Source organism: Oryctolagus cuniculus, chromosome 3 (genome assembly GCF_964237555.1).
Source record: "Oryctolagus cuniculus chromosome 3, mOryCun1.1, whole genome shotgun sequence".
NCBI lineage: Eukaryota > Metazoa > Chordata > Mammalia > Lagomorpha > Leporidae > Oryctolagus > Oryctolagus cuniculus.
In genome coordinates, this window is record NC_091434.1 from 39,774,660 (window position 1) to 39,797,659 (window position 23,000).

At 43.3% G+C, this 23,000-nt stretch overlaps 1 protein-coding gene across 16 annotated transcripts in view; it reads right to left on the minus strand.

Moving 5' to 3' along the window:
* SPATS2L (spermatogenesis associated serine rich 2 like) overlaps window positions 1–23,000 on the minus strand; it is a 174,172-nt gene that overhangs the window by 126,972 nt on the left and 24,200 nt on the right. For 9 of the 16 annotated variants that reach the window (XM_070070428.1, XM_008258940.4, XM_070070427.1 and 6 more), the window contains exon 2: window positions 20,477–20,526. The exons of 5 other annotated variants lie outside the window; for them this stretch is intronic. Coding sequence is in view for 2 of the 11 variants with exons in the window: in XM_070070423.1 (XP_069926524.1) it covers window positions 2,899–3,050 (152 nt within the window). In the remaining 9 variants the exon portion in view is untranslated. Of the gene's footprint in view, window positions 1–2,898; window positions 3,068–20,476; window positions 20,527–23,000 lie in introns of those variants that run through there. 2 more of the 16 variants (XM_070070423.1, XM_070070420.1) reach the window with 2 other exon arrangements.

Genomic DNA, 23,000 nt, shown 5'->3' on the forward strand with positions numbered 1-23,000 from the left:
AGTGAGATAAATTTTAGACCCTATAGGGGTCTTCATGGAAAATGCATATCATGAAGACATTATGCATGCATTTCAAAAATTTTTTGCACCAAAAAACTTATCTTTTTTTTAAAGATTTCATTTATTTATTTGAGAGGTAGAGTTAGAGACGGAGAGAGGGCGAGACAGAGAGAAAGGTCTTCCTTCCAATGGTTCACTCCCCAAACGGCTGCAACAGCTGGAGCTGCTGCGCCAATCTGAAGCCAAGAGCTAGGAGCTTCTTCCTGGTCTCCTATGCAGGTGCAAGGGCCCAAGCACTCCTTCCACTGCTTTCCCGGGCCATAGCAGAGAGCTGGATTGTAGGAGAAGCACCTGGGACTCTAACTGGTGCCCACATAGGATGCTGGCACCACAGGCAGAGAATTAACCCACTGTGCCACAGGGCCGGTACCGAGAAGCTTATCTTTTAATTCTGCTTTCCATGAACTTTCTGAAATTCCCCTAAATACAAATATGGCTATGACACTGGGGAAGGCAGTTATCACTGTGCTGACCTTTGCTTCTGTCCAGAAGCCTCTGCGGTGGGAGAAAGTTAAAGAGGCACATACCCAAAGGGGCACCGGACAGGAGAGGAGACAAGGACGGCGAAGACTTGGCAGGGCCATTCAGAAAGCCAGAAGGCAGCTGGAAGAGCTGGGCCCCCTGTGACGCAGGAGCCCACAGTCAGGAACACAAAGGAGAGGCCTGCCATTTGGCCCCAAAAGAACCCCAAGAAGTCTCAACAGGGTGACAGATCCACCCCAGTCAGAGTAGCCAGCCAGGCTACCATGCCCCTCTGTGAGACATGGGTGGTTTTAAGTCTTTAAGCAAGAGGCTAAAGGCTCCAGGCTAATTTTAGATGCCCCCTGTCCCCTAGGCAAATGTGGAATTCATTTTGGGAAACTGAGGTTGCAGGAGGAAGATATATAAACATTGGTATTTGGGGGAGTAGGAGACTGGTTTTAAAAATATTTACTGGGTGCCGGTTCAAGTCCAGGCTGCTCCACTTCCAATCCAGCTCTCTGCTATGGCTGGGAAAGCAGTGGAAGATGGCCCAAGTCCTTGGACCCTTGTGCCCATGTGGGAGACCCAGAAGAAGCTCCTGGATCCTGGCTTTGGATCGGCACAGCTCCGGCCATTGTGGAAAATTGGGGAGTGAACCAGCAGATGGAAGACCTCTCTCTCTCTCTCTGCCTCTTCTTCTTTCTTTGTGTAACTCTTTCAAATAAATAAATAAATCTTTAAAAAATATATTTATTTACTTTATTTGAGAGAGACAGAGGGAGAGGGAGATTTTCTATCCATTGGTTCCCTCCCAAATGCCCTTAACAGCCAATATTGGGCCAGGTCAAAACCAGGAACCAAGAGTTTATCTACAATGTGAGTGGTGAGGACCTAAGTACTTCAGCCATCACCTGTTATCTCCAAGGGTGCACATCCAAGAAAGCTGCAATGGGAAGCCCGGGCCAGGACTCAAACCCAGGCACTGTGGGTAACCCAAGAAGCACCTAAACTGACACACCACCGTCTGCCCAAAGGAGGTAGTTTCTAACAAACTGAATTCACTGACAGGAGTGAAGCTCACCCTTCAGTGGTTGGGTGAGACAGGAGACTGACAGGAGGCCAGGAGAGGATTTACCGATGGGCAGTACAGTCTGTGGGCTACAGTCATCACTTCCCCTGACCTGGGCATCAGGAACCTTGGTTTAGTTCCTGTCAATGGACTGACCCTTTAAAAAAAAAGATTTATTTATTTGAAAGACAGTTACAGATAAGGGGAGGCAGAGGCAGAGAGAGATAAAGATCTTCCAAATGCTGGTTCATTCCACAGATAGTCACGAAAGCCAGGACTGGGCTAGGTTGAAGCCAGGAGCCAGGAGCTTCTACTGGGTCTCCCATCTGTGTGCAAGGGCCCAAGAATTTGGGCCATCTTCCACTGTTTTCCAAGGCATATTAGCAGGGAATTGGATTGGAAGTGGTTCATCTGGGACTTGATCTGGCACCCATATGGGATTCCGGCGCTGCAGGCTGGAGCTTTACCAGCTACACCACAGTGCCAGCACCGACACTGACTCTTGATGTGGCCGTTGAGCTACTTCTTTCTAGACCTCCATTTCTTCATTTGGAAACTTAAGGGTTAGGCCCAAGGGTCCTGCTATTGTGAGACGCTGGGACACTCCTCCCGACGGGACTAAAACGATAGACAGACACCAGTGGGCTTTGACACTGTACCATCTGTAGGCCTGAGGCTATGCCAACTTCTTGGGGTCCTTACGCTCCCACTGCAGGTGGCAAGTGGCTGCCATTCTGAGATGTGATGTAATGGCATCATCCTTCCCATAGGGGTTATTTCAAACAAATTTCCTCCTAAAGTGCTGGACTAGACCTCAAAGTAGCTAAAAGCACCTGATACACCAATACTGACTTTGCATTTTCCCATGTAACAAAGTAAAAGCATTGTCAGCAGTGGTGCTAACCCAAACTCAACCTCGTCACACTCACACTTTCTCTCTCTCTCTCTCTCTCTCTCTGACTTAATGAGACTCAAGGAAAAAGAACAGTTGAAAACTCAACACTTCTCTCTCTTTCCGAGCTTCAGCTCTGAAACAGAATAACCATTGTCAGCTACTGAACACTTAGGACAAGGTAGGTACTTCATGTGCCTTCGCTTGTTAGACTCCAACAGAAGCCCGTTTTGTTGACGTGGAAAGTGAGGCTGAAAGGACTGAAGGCTGCATGCGGGAACGCCAATGTCAGAACATCAGACCGAGGGCATGCTCACCGTAGAGTCCATGCTGCCTGCACTCCACTGTGCTGTCCCACCTTGCCCCAGTTTCCACCGTCCTCTGCCCAGTTCCAGGTCACTGCAGGAACACTTACCACAGTCCACTCTCCAGTGATGCTTCCCGTGGCTTCAAAGAACCGACATGATCGGCCCTTGTGCCGAAGAGCTGGGAGGCATTCTGAGAAATCAATACTGGTGTCTGCAAGAAGCAGCCTTGCCCGGAGCTAACTGAAGGCCATCTGAACATTTTCAGAACTGTGGTCGGAATCACCTGCCTTGTGCTTACCACGTCCCAACATGCATCTGCAGTCAATCACTGCAGGATCCCTTTTCCATGATCACTCATGCCAAAGGGAAGACAGCAGTATTTTTCCGTCATTGCCCTGTAACTCCTCCATCTCAACTGAGAACACTGGTATTATGTTACACAACAGACAGCCTGCTGACACTACTATTTTAAAGCACCACTTTTTCAGGGTTTATCACAAGTAGTTTCAAATTTCATTTAGCTCTAACTCATTATACAACTTTATGTTCAGAAACAATGTCCTTTGCTACATCAGCTACATCAGAAAATAGTTACTGTGGGTTCAAAAAAAATTGGGGGAGGCAAACTTTTGACTTTTTCCTTTCAGAAGGCCATATCTAGGATAGTAGTGGTAAAGAGGGAGTTACATGGCTTATCATAATTTATTACTCTGAAAAACTAAAAGAAATATATTTTGATATTTAACTCCCAATTAATGGTGTGGCCTTGAGCCTTCAATTTCATTATCCAATGGCCAAATCATTGTTCATGTAACTTTGTAAACCAAATCTTAGGTTACCAGATTCCCAGAACGGTAAAAACTCTGAGAAAAAATTGGCATCCTTGGTGGGATAGGTATTTGTGATATGATCATCCAGTCTCCATTCATTCCCACTACTCCGAACTGCAGAAGCCCCACTTTTCTTTGGAAAGACCCAGAGAAGTTACCTCTAACCCAGGCTCTGGGGTGTCTTGTGTTATATGGCCCCACATGAACCAACCCATCAACACACCATTTTATGTGTCTCACCTATAAGCTCAATGCAGCCCAAAATGGACAATGAGGCCAAGAACAAGTAAACCTGGGGCTTTGATTAGGCTATTAGAAAACTAGACTTCTGTCTCCATCTTCCTGGGATTCAGTAAAGAGGATGACAGGGCTCAACTTGCTTTGGCCATCTTGTAAGTGTGTGGAGCTCAGACAGGACCACCAGTATAAAGGAAACAGGTTCAAGAAATATATAGCCCAGTTAAGTCTTGAAGAGGTTTCCTGAAAGTTTCGCCTAATGATTGCTGTGTTAGCCAACCCTAACTGCAAGAGGGGCCGAGAAACGCAACCTTTCAGCTAGAAATACCACCCTCTTGAATAAAATCAGGGTGTTTGCCCACGGAAGAGGAAAGAATGGGTATTGGGTGGGAAATCAGGGGTCTCCTTTGTGGCCTGTATGGGTTGGGTTTCCTGTGCTTATTACAGGAAACAGGTGGGCATCCAATGTATGTAAAGGAAGAATGACAAATTTCAGAGTCTATAAATTGGATATTAAGTTAAAAAACACATAAGAATTTTGCTTGTAAAATATTTCATTAGTCAATAATCAGACTTTTACTTTGTAGTAGCTTTAGTTGAGATTATTTCTCAGTTGTAACATATTTACCCTTAAAAACACAGAATTTGCAAGCACATATAGTCTCACTCTAGAGACTGAAAAGGTATGGCTAAAATGTTAAAAATCCTAATTTTTTCTTAAACCATGGTGATAAATCAAACTCCACATTGATAAGCCCATTGTCTCCAGGCAAAGAATCTTTCTGTTTCAAAGTATGCCCTAGACTTCTACAGGTTAAGTTAGAGATGATAACAAAGGTAGAAATTTTTGAATTGACATTTAGTGCTCAGGGGATAGCTTTAAAAATTGAAGAATAATGGAAGTAGCTGCTTTTAAGAGTTTTTTCACTCATCACAAAGACACATTGTACATTAGAGACAGAAAATGCAAAATGAGATTCTCTCTGAAATTCTCTGGTGTGGCATGACAAGGGAGATAAACAAGGAAATGATGGTTCATTGGACCAAGCCAGGTAAGTGGCAGGGGAATGCTGGGAATGGACTAGTAACAGATGCTCCGCCTTCGGTCTGGAGTGATGCAGGCAACAACAAATCACCTCTGCGGATGGCAGTCACATCATTTCAGAGCGGAGAGCAAGCCTGAACATGCCCAAATTCAACCCTCTCACTGCGTGAGGACAAAACCTGGGACCTCCAGCAGCTGGGTCCTGTCTAAAATGTTCCACAACAACTTCCTGGTAGAGCCAGGGTCAGAGTACGGATCTCCTAACTCGCGGTGCGCAGTTCTACCCTCCGACACACACTCAGAGGTTCGGAGCTGGGAAGTCTGGCCGCCAGGAACGCACTGCAGGGCACCTCCGTGGGGACCGCGAAGGCATTCTGAAACTGGCTGTAACATCCCGACGACTGCCAAGGGTGATTAACAAGGAAATACAGGTGATACCTTGCCCCGCTGAAGTAAGCCAGGTCCAGGAGAAGTGGAAAGACAGGCGGAGAGGTTGTTGGCAGGAATTTTATTTTTCTCGTGAAAATGAGTTTTTAGTTACAGTTTGCTTCCACTCCTTCCTACCTACGGCAAAGCCCCCTGAAACACAGAGCTCTCAGCTCTGTGACCTCTCTATCATAAGCTCCTCAAAAAAAGTGAAAGACGAGAGTAATCAACAAATGATAGAAAAACTAGATCTTTTGAAGCTCTCTCTTCAAAGGACCAGAAGATCAAGGATAGTTTTTCAGAGGGGGTTGGTTTGAGTGTACAACATAACGTGATGAGTCCTCTTAGCAATACATTTTCATCAGCTGGCACTTGTCAATATTAAAAAGGCACAGAGTCCCCACTTAGAAGTTCCTTGGAGTAAATCTAAAAGTGAAAGCCTGGGATTGAGGAGCAGGAAGAAGGCCAGGGCTGGCACAGCACTAGGAAGAAAGCTAATGCCCACAGCTAAATCAAGTGTAGGAGAGAGCAGCTACCGTTTGCACATCGCCTCACCCATGCTCAGCCCAAATATGCTTACAAATACACTCGGCTGAAAAGCATCATATAATGTCTCTCAGTTACCCAGAGCCAGTCGATTTCTTATAGTTTGATTCACAAATATTTTCAATTAAAAATAACCTTTGCTGTTTCTTATTAAGAAAACAAAATATGCTCATTACAGGAATGTGAAAAGAAACACATAAAAGAACATTTAAAATGCCTACAATCTTACCACCCAAGAGTTACATTAAAAACGTTTAAATATATTTCCAGGTCATTCTCTAAGAATACATACATATTTGAACAAAAATGTGATCATACGATGCACATTTGCTTTTTGTAAACATTTTATCACTTAATATGCCATAAACTTCTTTATCAATGCTTTTCTATAACACCATCTAGAGTGGCTGCACAATATTTCATTGTATGACTAGAACAAAATATGCATATTTATCTAATCTGTTATCAGTGCACATTTAAGCGATTTTCTATTTTTACCCTATTATAAGCAATGCTGTAATGAACATCTTTGTGGAAAAAACCTTTGCACTTATCCTTAGCCTAAATTCTTAGAAATAAAATTTTGTGACAAAATATTGGAGACATTTGAAAGGATTTAAAAACAGGAATTTCCAGGCTACCTCTATCAAGGGAGTCGTATACTTTAATTCACTTGAGGTACTTAAATATCAAGTTTATGATGGATTCAGCATTGCATGAAGAGAAACTGTGTAAGCACACTTGAGTTGGTCAAGTGTAACAGATGTATTTATATCTACAACTCTGATGAATGATACTTACGACCATCATAATCAATTAGACCATTTTAAACTACATGTTTCCTATTTACACACCTCCAATCATGACTAACTTATGAGTTGCTCCCTTATTCCTGGTTTCAATTGAAATCTGAAGTCAACTGCTGTCCAAACATATTAAATGGAAAATTCCAGAAACAAGCAATGCATAAGTTTTAAACTGTGTACCATTCCAAGTAGCATGACAAAATCCCATGCCATACCACTTGTTCCGTTCCTCCTAGGGTGTAAATTATCCCCCTGTCCAGGAATCAATCCCTTTCTTCACTTAGTAGTCATCCCGGTTATCGAATTGCCTGCTGTGTTATCAGAGTACCTGTGTTCAAGTAAGTAAAGCCATGTCACACTGCCTGTGCAGCTCACCTCACTTCATTTCATCACAGGTTTATATCACCTACCTCACAGCACAAGGCGAAGGGCAAGGAGAATGTAGTGCTTTGAGAGTGAGATTCACAAAATTTTCACTATAGTACATGGTTATAATTATTCTATTATTGGTTACTGTTAACCTCTTACTGTGCTTAGTTTATAAATTAAGCTTTATCATGGATACACAGATAGAGGGGAAAAACAGCACATATGGGGGGGTGCTTCAGAAAGTCTGTGGGAAAATGGAATTAAAAGATATTTATTTTGGTACAATTTTTTTTTTTAAATTTACACATAGTTTTTCCATAAGGTGTAATCTCCATGAATGTTTGGAAGCACCAGGCTTACACCACAGATAGAGACACTATGTGTTCCATTTGGCTCTTTCTTGGGAACTTAATGTCTTTTCTCCCCTCTCTTGTGCTAAGCATTCATTTATATACTTATCAATACTCACTTTCTTAGTCATTCTAAATGGCCAGTCCCTAGCCACATTATTGTAGAGCTCTGATTACACACATCGGCTGGAAAATCTTCATCCAAGCTAATGCTCCCAGTTAGATGGCAGAACCAGTTTGCAGTGTGACATTTTAATAGAGGAGATAGAAACGACATCTGAAGCTTGGGCAAAATCAACAAGTACCTGTAAGACTAAAGAGAGAAAGTGGAATGTGTTGTCAGACCACACAGTTTCTCTGAAATCTTTTATTTATCGATTTAGATTCCACCTGACTTCAAAAAGGACTCACAACAGCTTTTCCTTTTAAATGTGTTTTCTAAATTGGACATTTTCACATCATCACGACTGCCAACTTCTTTCCTAACATAAGGATATTCTTCTAGCATAACTGCTTGCTATATTCAGAGACTGAAGGGCAAGGATATTGTTCTTACCAGAAAAGGAAAGAAGAAAAAGCTAACTCACTATGATCACAAACTCCGTTTGGAAGACCCCACAAAGGGGGTGTCCCTGGATATGTAATCCCAGTCCCATAAAAAGCCACGGAAAACTCCATTTCTAGGATGTACCAGCTCCAAAGAACCACACAAAGTCAGGGCTTACCTTCGGGCTATTCACTTCCCCCAATATCCTGACTTGTGACAGTGTTACAGGAAGTGAATGAAAATATGGAGGTGCCCAAAGCAGGGAAGGCAGACCCAGCAATGGAAGAAGGAGAGCAGCGAAGTTTTCCTGTAAACCAGCCACAGGGACGTGACCGGCTCCTGCTGGGCTCGTCCTGCTCAGTGTGTCCTCCCTCCTTCCCAGGCCCTCTCATTCACCCAGCACCACCCCTCCGACCTCTGAGCTGCTGGCTCCGGCTTCCTGTCCCACATCTTCAAGTACGGCTCTTTCAGGCCGTGGTCTTCTGGGTCTTCATCTTTGGACCTGTTTCCCTGCTCTGTTCCTATTGCCTTAGCCTTGCCCAACATCTCTTGGGCTTTAGGGCCCCATGCTGGCAGTAGGAGACAAAGTCCCACACCCACTATTGCACATTAGGGCACAGTTAATGACAAATCTATGAGATGTGCTAAACCGACACTTGGATACACATCTCTTTGGCAAAAAAGGGAAAGGGTTTACTGCTACAGTAATGGGGGACTGGGGTTAAAGGGGAAACAGTAACAGTGAACTTACTTGGCATATTACAAATGTTACAGTGAATTCTTCCTATGCGCTAACGGCTTCCAAATGCCGCCATTTAGAAGGAAAGGATCTTTATCACTGCACAATATGAGCTATTCTGTAATTTCAGGACAACCTCAGGAAAAATACAGTTTTTCAGCTGAACTCACAGGATATTCAAGCAGCTAGGGCCAAACTCAACAATAAGACTCTCCTGACTAATCAAATTTCATACCAACATTTAGCCTAGGCTTAAATCTTATGGGTTGGCACTTCACAATTTACTGAGCCCTTACAATAATTATTAGATTTGATCCCCTCAGCGTGGGGGAGATATTACTCTTCTCATTTCAGCGATGCCAACACTTGGGCTCTTACACGATGCAACGGAGTCATTGAAGCAGCTTTGTGGTTAGCAACAGGGGACTGAAGCCAGACTGCCTAGGTTTTAATCCAGGTCCTGTCTACAGGTACCTGTGCCATCTCAGGCAAGTTAGTTAACATCACTAAGTCTCTGTGTGTCGACATCCTTAAAATGTGGACAAATGATAACATACCCGCCTCTAAGGGCTGCTGTGCGGGTGAGTTAGGCTTCTGCATTTAAGCAGATACAGAATCAAGAAGTCAGTCTGCCAGTGACACTTAATTGCACAGAGTAAGCATTCAGGAAATGGGAGCCAGCGCTAAGTATTTTAATACTCAGAGACAAGAATGCTAGGTCTAGATGAGGTATACTTATCTTTCACAATGACACTGCCTCTATGATTCATAATTTTATCAGTAGAGAAATTATCCGGTTCTCACAAAAGGAAAACACACGATAAAAGGAAACCTTGAATTGGACATGATGACTCAAAAAGGAAGAGCAAGGGCATAAGTTCAAGTGTGGCTTCTTAAAAGAATCCCATTTATTTTTGTTTCCAGAAAAATACTGTACATGGCTTAAGTACTTTCAATCACTGTAGAGCACAATGAGAGGTCAAGCTAAATGGAAGTCATATTTGTGTAACCCGTGGTGACTGTCAAGGAGGCTGCTTCCTGGGGCCGGGTCCTTGATGGGGACAATGCGGCACTCCTCCCGAGAACACTCAGAGAAGGGCCCTGCTGCCCCCCCGGCCCTCCCCTCCACGACAGCTTTCTGAGAAGAGTGGAGAACAAAGACATAGCTGGCACCTCTGGGGCGCCGTGGAAAAGAACCACTTCACCGGGGACCGGGGAGGGGGGATCGGCCAAGGAGTATCACCAGGACACCTTCTCTAGGTTTTGGCTTCCTGTAGCACTGGGAGCAAAAAACGCAGCTGGGAATGTGGACGGTGTGGTGCTGGAGGATCAGAGAGAGCCACCACAACACCAGGTTGCCAGAAAAACCACCCGACAAGTTCCAGTCGCAGGAACACACCAACGCAGCAAGAGTAGAAATGTTCTGGACCATGCAGCAGATGCTGGAGGACCACGAGGGAGGGCCACACAGGGCCAGGGACTAGTGACTTCTCAGGCCCATTCTGGGGCACCCGAGAGACAAAGGAGCCGGCCACCTTGGTGTACGGGCTGCCCACATGATGTGGGTCAAGGCTCTTTCCTGGAAATGACACCTGCTTCTGAAACATCACATGAAGTATGTGTGAAGGTGCAAGTGTGGCCTCCAGGGCTCAGAAGTCAAGTGCAGGGTAGAAGGGCCCTGCTAAGGAACTTGGGGCGTTAAATGCGGAAAAGGAAATCCCACCCTACACAGGAACATACTCAGCAGCAAAACCAAAAGTTACACATCGTCACTCAGCCCAGAAGTTCTGCATGCCTCACGTGTAAAAGTCACACCACCCCCACTACTCGACATCTGTGTAGCTCTTTAAAATTTGTCATTTTGATAACAGTGATCTTCCATCCTAACGTGGATAGCCTGCATGCCGCACTAAGACCAGTTCTTTGTATTTCTTCTAAAAATCTCCCAAGAATTGACTTCACTATACTGCAAACATGTTGCTTCAATCCATAAATACTACTCATAGAATTTTATCTGGGACTATTATACATAAAAAGCAAATGGTGGGTTTTAGGTACTGAATCCATTTTAAAATATCTACTTCATTTCCAGAATGACTAATTAAATATAATTTGTTAACTAAACCAGGTGTAAATATTGTGAGACTCTGCATACACCATTAAACATATCTCATTAAGAAGTTTCTGTATTTCCAAGCCCTTACACATTCTACGGGGAGCACTATGGATGAATAATTATTTTTAAAAGGAATGTATTAAAGGATATCCCTTAAGAGTCTTTAAGAACAGCTCTTAGAGGCATAAACAGGAACCGTGCTATAAGGTTATAAAGAACAGTGGAATAAAAATGATTGTGGCCTATTTCCATAAAGAAGCATGGAAAACAGGGGGGAAAAAAGCTAAATTACTTCCAGCTTGCTGAGTTAAAATGAACTGTTGTTTCATTAGGCAAGTGTCTTATTTACTCTTTGCCCTATATATAATAATAACATGTGTCACTGGGAGTCAACAGTTCACATTAGCATTTTTTAATTTGGGAAACAGGGGAAGTTGTAAACCCTAAGGAACCGTTTTCTGGCTGACACAGTTCAGCATGCTTGTGGGATGATGTGTACTTTGTACCCAAATCTTGATGAAACACTCTGTCCTTGAGGTACAAAGATAATCCTTTTGACCCACAGTCAGCAGGTCGTTCACTCTGAGGTTCTTTCTTTCTTTCTCTGAGCTTTGATGATAAATTTGTGCTGATCTACCCTCTTTGGGTCATCTGGTCTCCTGTGTGACTGACAGTGCACATTTGGAAGACCAGCTGCCTGGCTTTGGGAGAGAAGCTGCAGTTGAAGAAAAAGGGAAGTGAAGTGGAGAGCTACCCCCTTGGCCTTGGCACCAGGCATGAACCAGCACATGTGTTCAAAAAAAAAAAAAAAAAAGGCAAAATTCTACTAACTAGAAAATGATATGTTGGGTCTGAAAGGAATTCTGCAACATATCTTCATCGAGAAAAGGTATGATAAGATGAACTCTTTCATTAGATGTGTTAACATCTGGAGTAAATTAACCCTTCAGAACAGTTTCTATTAATTTCTTCTATGTCTCTGGATATCAGATAGTTCTAGGTCTTGGTTTCTCCAAGCCCTTATCCTGCATGACAGCCTTTAGCTCGCTTACGTCTTTTGCAGCTCTTATCACCAGCTAGAACCATTGTGTTTATTCACTGTTCACTTCTCTCTTCATTGTCTGCTCCCCGAGTAGAACACAAACCCCCTGTACTGGAAGATTTCAGTCTACTAAAATTATCTACAGATTCTGTGATTGGATTTCATCTAGCCCACAGCACCTCTGGCCCAATAAATTCAGTCAACCTCTGTCTTTTCTCTCTCTCTCTCTTTACCCATATTTGTATCTATAGATATCACAAAAAGATCTACATGAATATACTTATTCACTCAACACATGCTAACGAACATTGCACATATGTACAAGGCAGTAGGCACAACACTGGTGAACAGAAGAGAACTTACACTCAGGCAGTTGGGGGTCCACATGGGACTAGCCAAACATATCATGATTTTGCTAAATCTATTTTGCTAAATCTTTGACCAGACCATAGAGAAAGAAGAAAGGAGCCCATGAGCTTGTTAGCCAGAGAGCAAACTCTTAGAGGGCACAGCCATACCTCTCCTACCTTTTATATTTCATCTCCCTAGCTCTTTACTGCTCTAGGTAAGCCACACAAAATGCTTTTTAATTGACTGCTGGAGCCTCTTCAAGTTCTCTTTTCAGAAAGTTTTTCAAAAGCCTTACAAACAATTTTGCTATCCTGGAAAATGTTAATGCTCAGGTACCCCTTTGAACAAAAGAAAAGGAAAATTCCTTTGAGAATTTTTTTTTCTCAGTAACAAGGAATGCAATTAGGCCTGTACTTGGCACTCTGTCAGTTCCCATAGCCAAGAAATCTCAGGGTTAGGAGAACAAAGCTACCAAGATGCTTTTGCTATTGACTATGGCTGGCCCAAAGTTCAAGGGCTAAAGCCCAAGAATGTTTTACCCCTTTACTTTAATTTCCCAGGGAAGTAACTTCCAAATACCAAAGCTTAGAGGGTCCTGGAATGCAAAGTCCTTCCCATTACTTTACTGAAAAATTCTGTATGCTGTGATTTATCGCTAATGCTGGTCTTTCAAGGCATTAGCCAGGACACCTGCAAACCTTTGGACAACAGCTGCCAATAGAAGTTTAACATTCCATGGGTCAGCACTTAAAATTCGGAGAATAATAAATCACCATTTATGCAGTGTGAAGCACTGGGTTGATAATGTACTGTGAGTTAGTTTTAAAATATGAAATATAGATTGCATTATAACTCAGCACTTGGGCAAACAGAAGCTGAGTAAAACGATGATTGTCATTAGCATATCTGCTTCTTCAGTGGTATGTTTTCCCTGAGAAAAACATTTTCTTTTTACAGAAAGGAAATTTCACTGAGTGTGAGCCATATAAAATGTGGTTATTTCAAAGGTACATGTGTTGAGATATAAAGAATTTTGGTACTTTTCATAGCTGTATAATGAATACGCCAAGAGGGACAATTTAGGGTACAACCTATTTAGAACTTGTCAAAAGCAATATGTAAAAGCAGTGTTTAACTTGTTCTGGAAGATAGTCATTGATTTTCAGACTTAGGAATATTTGCATCATTTCTGTTCTTGATGATATATTAGAAGTAACTGCCCTCGCCCTGGGACCACACAAGTTATGTGTGATGCATACATCAGCTGTGAGGAGTGGCTGCAGTCGTTTGTTTAGGAGTGACTATGAAAGTATGAAATACACCTTAATGAGTGCAAGTTGAGGTCCTTCTTTGGGATGACGCCTTGCCTGTGATACTCAGACGGTGCACCTCTCTTATCTTCTCTTCATCTTGACATAACAGTTTAGGGCAAGTCAGGCCATTGGTGAACACAGTGTCAGCGTTAGTAAATGCTAATATTTCTTTCACAACTGTCTTTCTAACAAGAGTTAAGGAGTAGCTAAAGGTGGAAACAAAGCCAAACTTCAGAGAAGCCACCCTAAGAAGGAAGCAGGCTCATGGGAGCCATGGAGACCAGTTCAACATTGAGTGACAGCATATTTAAACCCTGCATCCAACTAAAGAACACCAGAAGCCCAGACTCAATGACTTGATACGGACATCCACTGGAGGAAGCACCCATAATACACCTGTGCTTGTATTTCTTTGATCCTTTTTTGAGTAAAAATCCTTAAAGAAAGCTGGATCATTAGCAACTATTGAAACTTTTAAAACAAACTTTAGATAGAAGCCAACAGGCATCTCTGATTTTCGGAGATGGCCAAGATCCGCAGGGTTAGGGCTCCCGGGAATGACGTCCAGCCCACGTAACCTTGTCACCTCAACCGAGGCTGACTGGTCCAAAGATGGCTGGTCAACCTATGCTGGACCAATTGAACTCTCTCTTCTAGAGTCTCAGACTTGGAACCTTGTGCCCCAGAGACTGAAAGCCATCAGTGTTCAACTACAGTCACAGCAGCATCTCTGAAAGAGAGGCCACCAGTGCCTCTGCTGAGGTCCCAGTGCTTCCTTGGCTGCCCCCTTGCATGCAGCTTGGTGGTTCTACTCAGTTCGTCCTTGAATTCTGTGAGATACTCCAGGATCCACCCAACAAACACATCTAAAAAGAGTTCTTATTTGCTTTAAGGTAGTGCATTCAGGTTCTGTAGCTTCCAGTCAAAAGATCAGCCTAGGTTAAGATATCAGGACTCAATACAAAGCAACATTTTGTTAAAGTCAATGTACTTTTAAATCAAAAGTTATTGTCATAAAAGATCATCATAATTCCTTACATTTGCAGAGAACTCCACATTGTGCAGGTGCTCTCACACATGCGGTCCCTGTAAGAGCTGGGGATAGGTGGCTATTGCTGCCTTCACAACAGAGAAGAGGCAGCAGCAACCCAGAGGGCTGTGCCCCACAAGGGGCAGAACCAGGCTTAGAACACAGGTCCTCTGGTTCCAGACCACGATGCATATGCCATCTCATATGCTCTCCTTCTCTGGCCTTGTGAAATCCTACCTGATGGTATTTGACATTTCCCCCCTGTACAGAATCCTGGGTTGAAGGAAATCGTACAGGGAAAATAAAACAGAAACACAGCTATTCTGAACATGCGTGCACACGTGTGTGTGTACACACACACATTATATATATACACATGCACAAGGGAGCTTCAGAAAGTTCTTTTAAATGGAATTAACTGAGAGTTTGAGGCGCCAGCACTGTGGCATAGCAGGTTAAGCCTCCACTTGTGATGCCAGCATCCTATATGGGCATCAGTTCAAGTCATGGCAGCCCCAATTCTGACCCAGATCCCTATTAATGGCCTAGGAAAGCAGCAGAAGATAATCCAAGTGCTTGGGCTCCTGCATCCGCGTGGGAGAACTGTAAGAAGCTCTAGGTTCCTGGCTTCCATTGCAGCCATTTGGGGAGTGACCAGCAGATGTTAAGATTTCTCTCTCTTCTCTCTTTCTCTCTCTCCCCCCACCCCCTCTGTGACTCTTTCAAATAAATAAAAAAATAAATCTTCAAAAAAGATAATCTTCCTTTTCCATGATACATTTAAAATTTTTTAAAGATTTATTTATTTCAAAGGCAGAGTAAGAGGCAGAAGGATACACACACACACACACACACACAGCGAGCGAGAGAATTTTCCATCTGCAGCTCACTCTCCAAATGGCTACATTGGTTAGGACTGGGCAAGGCTGAAGCCAGGAGTCTGGGACTACATCCTGGTCTCCCACATGCGTGCCAAGGGTCCAAGCACTTGGACCGTGTTCTGCTGCCTTCCCAGATGCGTCAGCAGGGAGCTCAATCAGAAGTGGAGCGGCCAGATTCGAACCAGTGCTCTGATGATGAGTTGCTGGCATCGCAGGCTGTAGCTTATCCTGCTGAGCCACGATGCCAGCCCCTTCCATGAACTTTCTGAAGCTTCATTATATATCTTCCCAATCTTTTCCACTTCAACACCAGCCGAGTGGCTTGGGAAAAGTTTCAATACTGTGAAATGTCAAAGCTAATGCCTTAGTACTGATATTTGTCAATAAAAAGAAATGCTGCTGAGATGTGCTTCCTTTTGATGTGGTAACAAGTTTACCGTCTTCTACACATTTTTACTATTAGTAGTAAGCAGCCTTTGAACTCCATGACAGGGGTATCTGAGACATTTTTATCTCACATGTTTTGAACATGCATTCCCCATATATATTTAGTTGTTTGTTTGCAAGTTATATATGTGTATATATTAGCATGCTGTATACCTTTACAAAAAAACAAACAAAAGTAGGAAAAAGAAGGATGACAAAACTGATGTACTGTTTGCTAATCATGGTATCACAAGGCAAATACATACAGGATGAGACACATAATTAACCACAGTGGATATAAATTCATATGCCTTCCAGATAACTTGGAATTTTTGGTGGCCAGCTTCTGGCCAGATGTGACTTGATGTTCACTGTCATTACCTCATACTACAGTAGACAAAGGTTCATGCAAAGATTTGTCATTCTCTAACTGTTTGTAATAGTAAAATTATCTTTAATTTATAGGATTTTTTTGCTGAGTTTTAAAAAACTTCTGCTAGCTTGTGAGAGTTTGCTAAAACTACAAAAAAAAAAAAAATGGTATTTGCAAATCCAGTTAACCAGGGCAGAATATACTTCACAAAATATCCAAGGCACGGGAACCAGTGGAGAAGCCAGCAAGAAGCTCTGAGCTGGCATTTCTACCCTCCTGTGCTCCATGTCACACCTGCCCAGCTGACATGTGGACCTAGGAATGGTGCCACTGTCAACAGAGGCATCACCAGTTACTGTAAGGTTTCATATTAATAAAATGAATGTAAATGCAAGTTTTAATCAATTTATTTTCCCACCCAAATGGATCTTCTTAAGAACCCCTGCAGCATACATCCTACTTGGGAGGCCACTTTGCAGTGCAGTGAGGCAGCTGTTCACTTCCAAGAGCCAGCTTCAATCACAGGGCTCTCCAGGCCAAAAACTTCAGGACAAGGACTTAGCCCAAAGACCGAATTGCTTCATTTGTTTCCCTTTCAAAGATTTTTTAATGACGGACTGTAACCCCTAACCAGAAAAGGGGACAAAACAATTCAGGCTTGGCTGTGCACTGCCCTCTTCACTACCAGTCCCATCAGAGAGCACAGCATTCCCACACCCCTGGAAGCCCTCCAGCTGCTTCCTCCTGCCTTCCTTGGGAGTAACTACCATCCCCATACCTGATTTTTGGGGCGATAACGCTCTGGCTTTTCTTTATAGTTTTAGTCACTCAGGTTTGCACATATAGCAATGGAGTTTTACCTGCTTTCATACTTTATATAAATATGATGATTGCTAGCATTCTTTCATAGCTTCTTTCTTCCAACATTGGGTATGTAGGACACATCCATGTTATTGGGTATGGCTCTAGTTCATTTTCGTATTGCTGTATCATCTTAAAGCGCACGATCGCACCATCATTTAGTCATCCATTTTACTACAGATAGAGAGCATTTTACACAGGTCTCTGTATATATTTCACTCAGAGAGTGGACAGAGAGAGAAATACCTATGTACCCATTTACACACACATAAACATACACACAAATACCTAGCAGTCAAAAAAAAAAACAAAAGAAAACATAAATGAGAGTAAGTCCAGTTCATCTCTTGGCAACCAATTTTAATATTAGCTAACTTTTATGCAGCCATGAGGAAAGTTTGTTAAATTCCTATATTTTATTTCCATAGTTTTTCATTCTGACACATTCATTACATCTAAATCATGACATTAAATGCATCTTACTCTGTTAAAAAGTAGTTTGAAAATTTCCAATAAATTTACAGAAACTGATTCCTCCAAATCTCTCTTCCATTCTTTCCTTTTCTCTCTTCCTCCCCCTTTCTCGTATATTTTTAACTCATTGTACTCATATTTTTCCTGTTAATGAGGAACAGCATTGTGTATGCTGAGGATAAAATGTTCATTCAAATTTTAAAGCAAGTTTTCCAAAAATAGTTTCAAATTAACATTGCTCAAGCTAAAAAGCCAGTTTATTCTGTGGCCAAATGAAGGCGTGTAAGCACGAATAAGAGATGAACTCCAAATCTAGAGTTGCCAATGTTCTCATTACCATTTGGTATTCTCCAAACCCAGGGCAGAAATGGGACATCCTTAGATAGCAATAGCATGGCACCAGGAAAATCTCAGCCTGTCCCTGTCCCATGTTGACAACCAACATAATGACTCAGATTTATTACCGTGCCAGGCACCTACTACGCATCAACTCATGTGACAATACTTTACCTATATTAGCTGTTTAAGCCTTGAAACAACCTGATGAGGTGGTGCTATTATTCTTTCCACTTTGCAAGAAAAAACAGGGGCACACAGGGGGAAAGTAAGTTGACCAAAGCTACAGATAGCTGGTTTGGGATTCAAAACCATGTCTCTTGGAACCAATCTATATTCCACGGTATTACCCTGCAAAATGTTAGACTCATGGATGTTGGCATTGTTATTACTATTTTGATAACAAAAGCAGTTCTTTAAGACGGGGGAGAATATGTGAACCATGGGGGTGAAAGATGTACATACGTACATCTGTTTTGATTTATGAAAAATTTATGAAAAACAATTGTAGCCCAGCAACTTGCTAATTCTAGGAGAACTAATTAAGAAATGAATTAAGGGATTCAAGAAATGAATTAAGGGATTCAACAGATACCCAAATTAGTCATTAGGGGCTAAAAGGTCTGGAATTCTGGTCTAAATGCAGCTTTGGCACTGGCTTCTAAAATAAACGTGACCGGAAGAGTATGACAGCTCACAATTAAAATGGATTTATATGACTTCTGTGTCCGCATGGGACAGGCCTCTTCTTAATTGAATTCGGACACCTCTTCAGTCACTGTGGGTTTCATCTGCCATCTTCCTAGCCTTGTGTAACTGCTGGCAATAGGCTCATCCTGACAGAGAAATCATTTCCATCAGTGTCGTCTGCACTACAAGCACAAAAAGATAAAAACAAAGCCTCTGAGCTGTAAGTAGAAGATTCCCTAAGTGTGCTCCTGTGGCATATGTTTTAGGCTCCTACCAACTGGCAAGGCCAGCTACGGAAGGGATGTCGAATGTCACCGTTTTGGGACGAGCGGCCTGTACAAGCAGCATCCCGACATGCTATTAGAGCCATCTTTTGCATGCCAAAACATCCCTGCTTTCCACCTCTAATACGATTAGTGACAGACAGCTGGAGGCATCTCACTCTCCCGACGAAAATATGATCAGAATTGTTTTCAATCGCCCCGTCTCTGCATCAAGCTACTGCTTTCCAGCAGTATTACTGGGGTTTCTGATTATTTGGTACTGGTTCCAAGAAAACAGGAATTGACTGTGCCCTTGCTTGTCTAAGGGAAGAAGGCTGCCAGGATTTACACAGTAACTCTTCAGTTGCCCGACCAAAAGCAAAACTAGGCTCTGTGTGTGTGTGTGTGTGTGTGTGTGTGAAGACAGAGAGAAGGAGAGACAGCGAGAGAGAAAATCAGTGTGCTTCCATAATAATCCTCTTTGAAAATCCATAAAGTGTTTTCTTGGTGATTCAGATATTAGGTAGTAAAATATCCTATTCCATTCATGGAAAATAACCACCTTCCCCCACTGTTAATGGTTCTTTTCCAAAAGTTAGTCATATTACTACGAAAGTTTTGGGTTTATGGAAAAAGAATCAAGCCTGGATTAAGTGTTAATGGAAATATCCAGGAGGCAAAATAAGGCCTCATTAATTTGGACTACCTCAGCCTGGAATTTATGAACATTTGACAGGGTCTAGAGCACGGATGATCTTTTCACAAGGAATATATGGTCTGCTAAGCCAATTAATTTCAACAAGACTGCTGGGGGGTGGGGAAGCAAAACTATTTCAGGTTAAGTATGAACCTAAAACAACACACCAGCAGCAAGTATTTCCAATGTACTCATTCAGTACCAATAACCGACAGCAAGAATATCAAGCCATTTATTGAACGTCACCCTTGCGCAAGTTCACCTTACATACATGAGCCTGCACATGGCAACAGCTCTGCAAGGCAGGTACGATTATCCCTTTCTTAGAGAAGAGGAGGTGGAGGCTGTGAGAAAGGAGCGCCCAGCGAAGACTGCAGGGTTAGGAGGCAGGGGACACAAGTAACCATGCCCGGCTACCGACTCAGAAGCTCTTGCCCAGCCCTCTCCTACTCAACACCAACAGAGCAAACTGAAGCCAGGTCACATCACTGGAGTCGAGCAACAGTGACAGTGACAAAAATGGCTCGCTTTGCAAGAATGGATAGAAAGGCAGTCTGGCCCCAGAGCCTACACCCTTAGCCATACTTCTTTTCTAAATTACAAGGATGTCCACAGAAGATTTGCAAAGGTAGGGGTGGGGGAAGGCACTCTAAAGTTTTTCACATGAATGAAACTACTCCAAAGTGAGCCAATTTCAAAGCACATGGGGAAAGGGATGTGAGTGCGGTAGAAGTGTCTCAGGTCCACTGACCCCCACATCCCTCCAGAAGTGACTGCAGCCTACGTACTATGAACAAGAACTTGCTCTGAGACCCCAAGAAGCAGTAGAGCTATCCAAGACTTGATGGGGCCTCCGGGAGTCAGCTGCAGGTGCGAGGACGGTCGGCCAGGTAGGTAGCAGGAGGTCATGAAGAAGGAAAAGACCATTTCTACTTACCTGGGAATCCGCAGAGATGTTCAAGAAACCAGCCTGGGTTCTGGAGTGTTCTAGGAAAAAAGGGAATTTTGGAGGTCAGGCAGGGCTCAGGTTAGTAGACACACTACCCACTTCCCGTCACACCTGCCTTGAAACGAAGGATCTGAAGTCAAGCAGATGGGAAATTGGGCCTCATCCATAGTTATGAGACCTTTGGTATACAGAGTAACCCCTGAGCCTCAGTATGCTCAACTGTAAAGTGGGGATAATCCTAGTACCTTCCTCATAAACTTGTTGACTGGAGATATATAATATACACAATCATTCAGCATACCACACATAAGTAACAACACTAGCTAACATCTCCACTTACTTAGAAAGTGGCTAGCACTGTTCTGGAGACTCACATAGGTTAACTACTTTGATACTTGGAAGCAGGCACTGTTATCATTGTCATTGCACAAATTTCAGAAAACAAGGCACAGACAGGTCTCACGAAAGCACACCAGGCGCGCTGCTGAGCTGGGACTCTAACTGTGGCCATCCGGCCCAGAGGCCGACCCACTGCTCACCCACTCAACCATCGCTTCAGGTGCTTCTTGAGAATCCTTATGTCGCCAGTGCTCTCTTGAGCGCTGTGTGGATTCAAACACTCTGCTCGCTGATCCTACAGAGTCAGAAGACCCACCTCCGCGAAACCACCAGACAACAACGGCAAGGGAGGCACCGGAAACAACAGGAAGTCCTCGGGAAAGGCTGCTGTGCCCGGCTCTGACACCAGCTCCCTGGCCCTTCTCTGAGTCAGGTGACCGCTGGGCTGCCTATTTAAGTGAGAGGAGGGACCTGGAAGCCCCCAGGTGCAGAGATTCTTACCTACAATTCCAACTTTCTCCCAGCCAGACTTTTTCTCCCCAAAGTCTATTTTGGGGGGAATATATTATAATCCTTCATTTAACCAATAAACACTGACTAAACACAATGTCAGATGCTGTGAACAGGGCCACAGCTATCAACACAAGACATGGCCTATGATTCGTACCTAGCTCTGGATGCATGATGAAGTCTGGTCACAGGAAATCCTGGCAGTCAGAAGACAAGGCAGCAATGCAGCCCTAAGGACAACTGGACATAATCCAGTCTGCCCCAATCTGAAGCCTTGGAGTGGCCCTGGGAATTCTACACCAATCCTGGCTCTGCTGCCCCAGGTGCACAGCAGTCTGCGAGGAGGCTGAGTGCCATGGTAAGCTGGTGGGGGTGGGTAAGAGTGTCTATCAAAAATAAAGCAGAAACTGGACAGCAAGCAGATGTTTCAGCTAGAATTTGGGTTTGTTGTCTAACAGTAATAGTGTCATATGCAATAAAATTATATGTATGTGAATTCAGCTGGTACTTAAGTATTTGACTTTGACTTCTTAAAAAAGATTTATCTGAAAGGGATTTATAGAAAGGGAGGGAGACACACATACACACATACACACACAGGTCTTCCATCCACCGATTCTCCCCAAATGGCTGTAACAGACAGGTCTGGGCCAGAGAGAAGCCAGGAGCCAGGAACTCCATCCAGATCTCCCACATGGCTGGCAGGGGCCCAAACACTTGGGCCATCTTCTACCGGCCTTCCAGGTACAGTAGCAGGAAGCTGACTTGGAGGCAGAGCAGCCTGGACTTGAGGAACCAGCACTCCCGAATGGGATGCCACAGTCTCCAGCGCCAGCTTAACACGCTGGGCCACAACGTTAGCCCCTCTTGCCTTTAACAATAAAATAAAGCAATCCTCATTTTGGCAGCATCTGTGCGTGTGTGCCCATGTGCACCCCTGTGTGACTCCTTCTTTGGGAAACATTTACTTCCATACAAGATGCAACTGCCTTATTTAAAGATTAGTTGGTGCATCACACTAAGATACATTTTCTTTCACAAAAACTCCTTGGAGGGGAATAATCTGGTGAGCACACTTCCCTTAAAAAAAATTGATTTTAACATATGCTTTGCAAATGCTAAAAAATACTATTTTCTGATTTTCTCTATGTACCACAAAAGGTAAACATTGTTGTGTTGACAATGTAATAAATGAGTTGTCAAATAAAATATTAAACATTGATAGATTTAATTTTTAATAAGGCTTCTAAACACACCCCAAATTATCCATCAATCTTTGACATGGGAAGAAGCAGGACTTTAGTAAATTCTTTCCCTCATTATAATAGAAGTCAGCACACAATGTTTATGGTTCCCATAAAGGGCAACAATGGAATTTTTTATGGAATGGTTTAAGATTTGCAGTAGATGGTTTTAGAAAGCACAAAATAGTCCACCACAGGGCTGGCGCTGTGTCGTAGCGGGTAAAGCCGCCGCCTGCAGTGCCGGCTTCCCATTTGGGTGCCAGCTCAAGTCTTAGCTGCTCCACTTCTGATCCAGCTCTCTGCTATGGCCTGGGAAAGCAGAAGATGGCCTAAGTGCTTGGGCCCCTGCACCCACGTGGGAGACCTGGAAGAAGCTCCAGGCTCCTGGCTTCATATTGGCCAAGCTCCAGTCCTTGTGG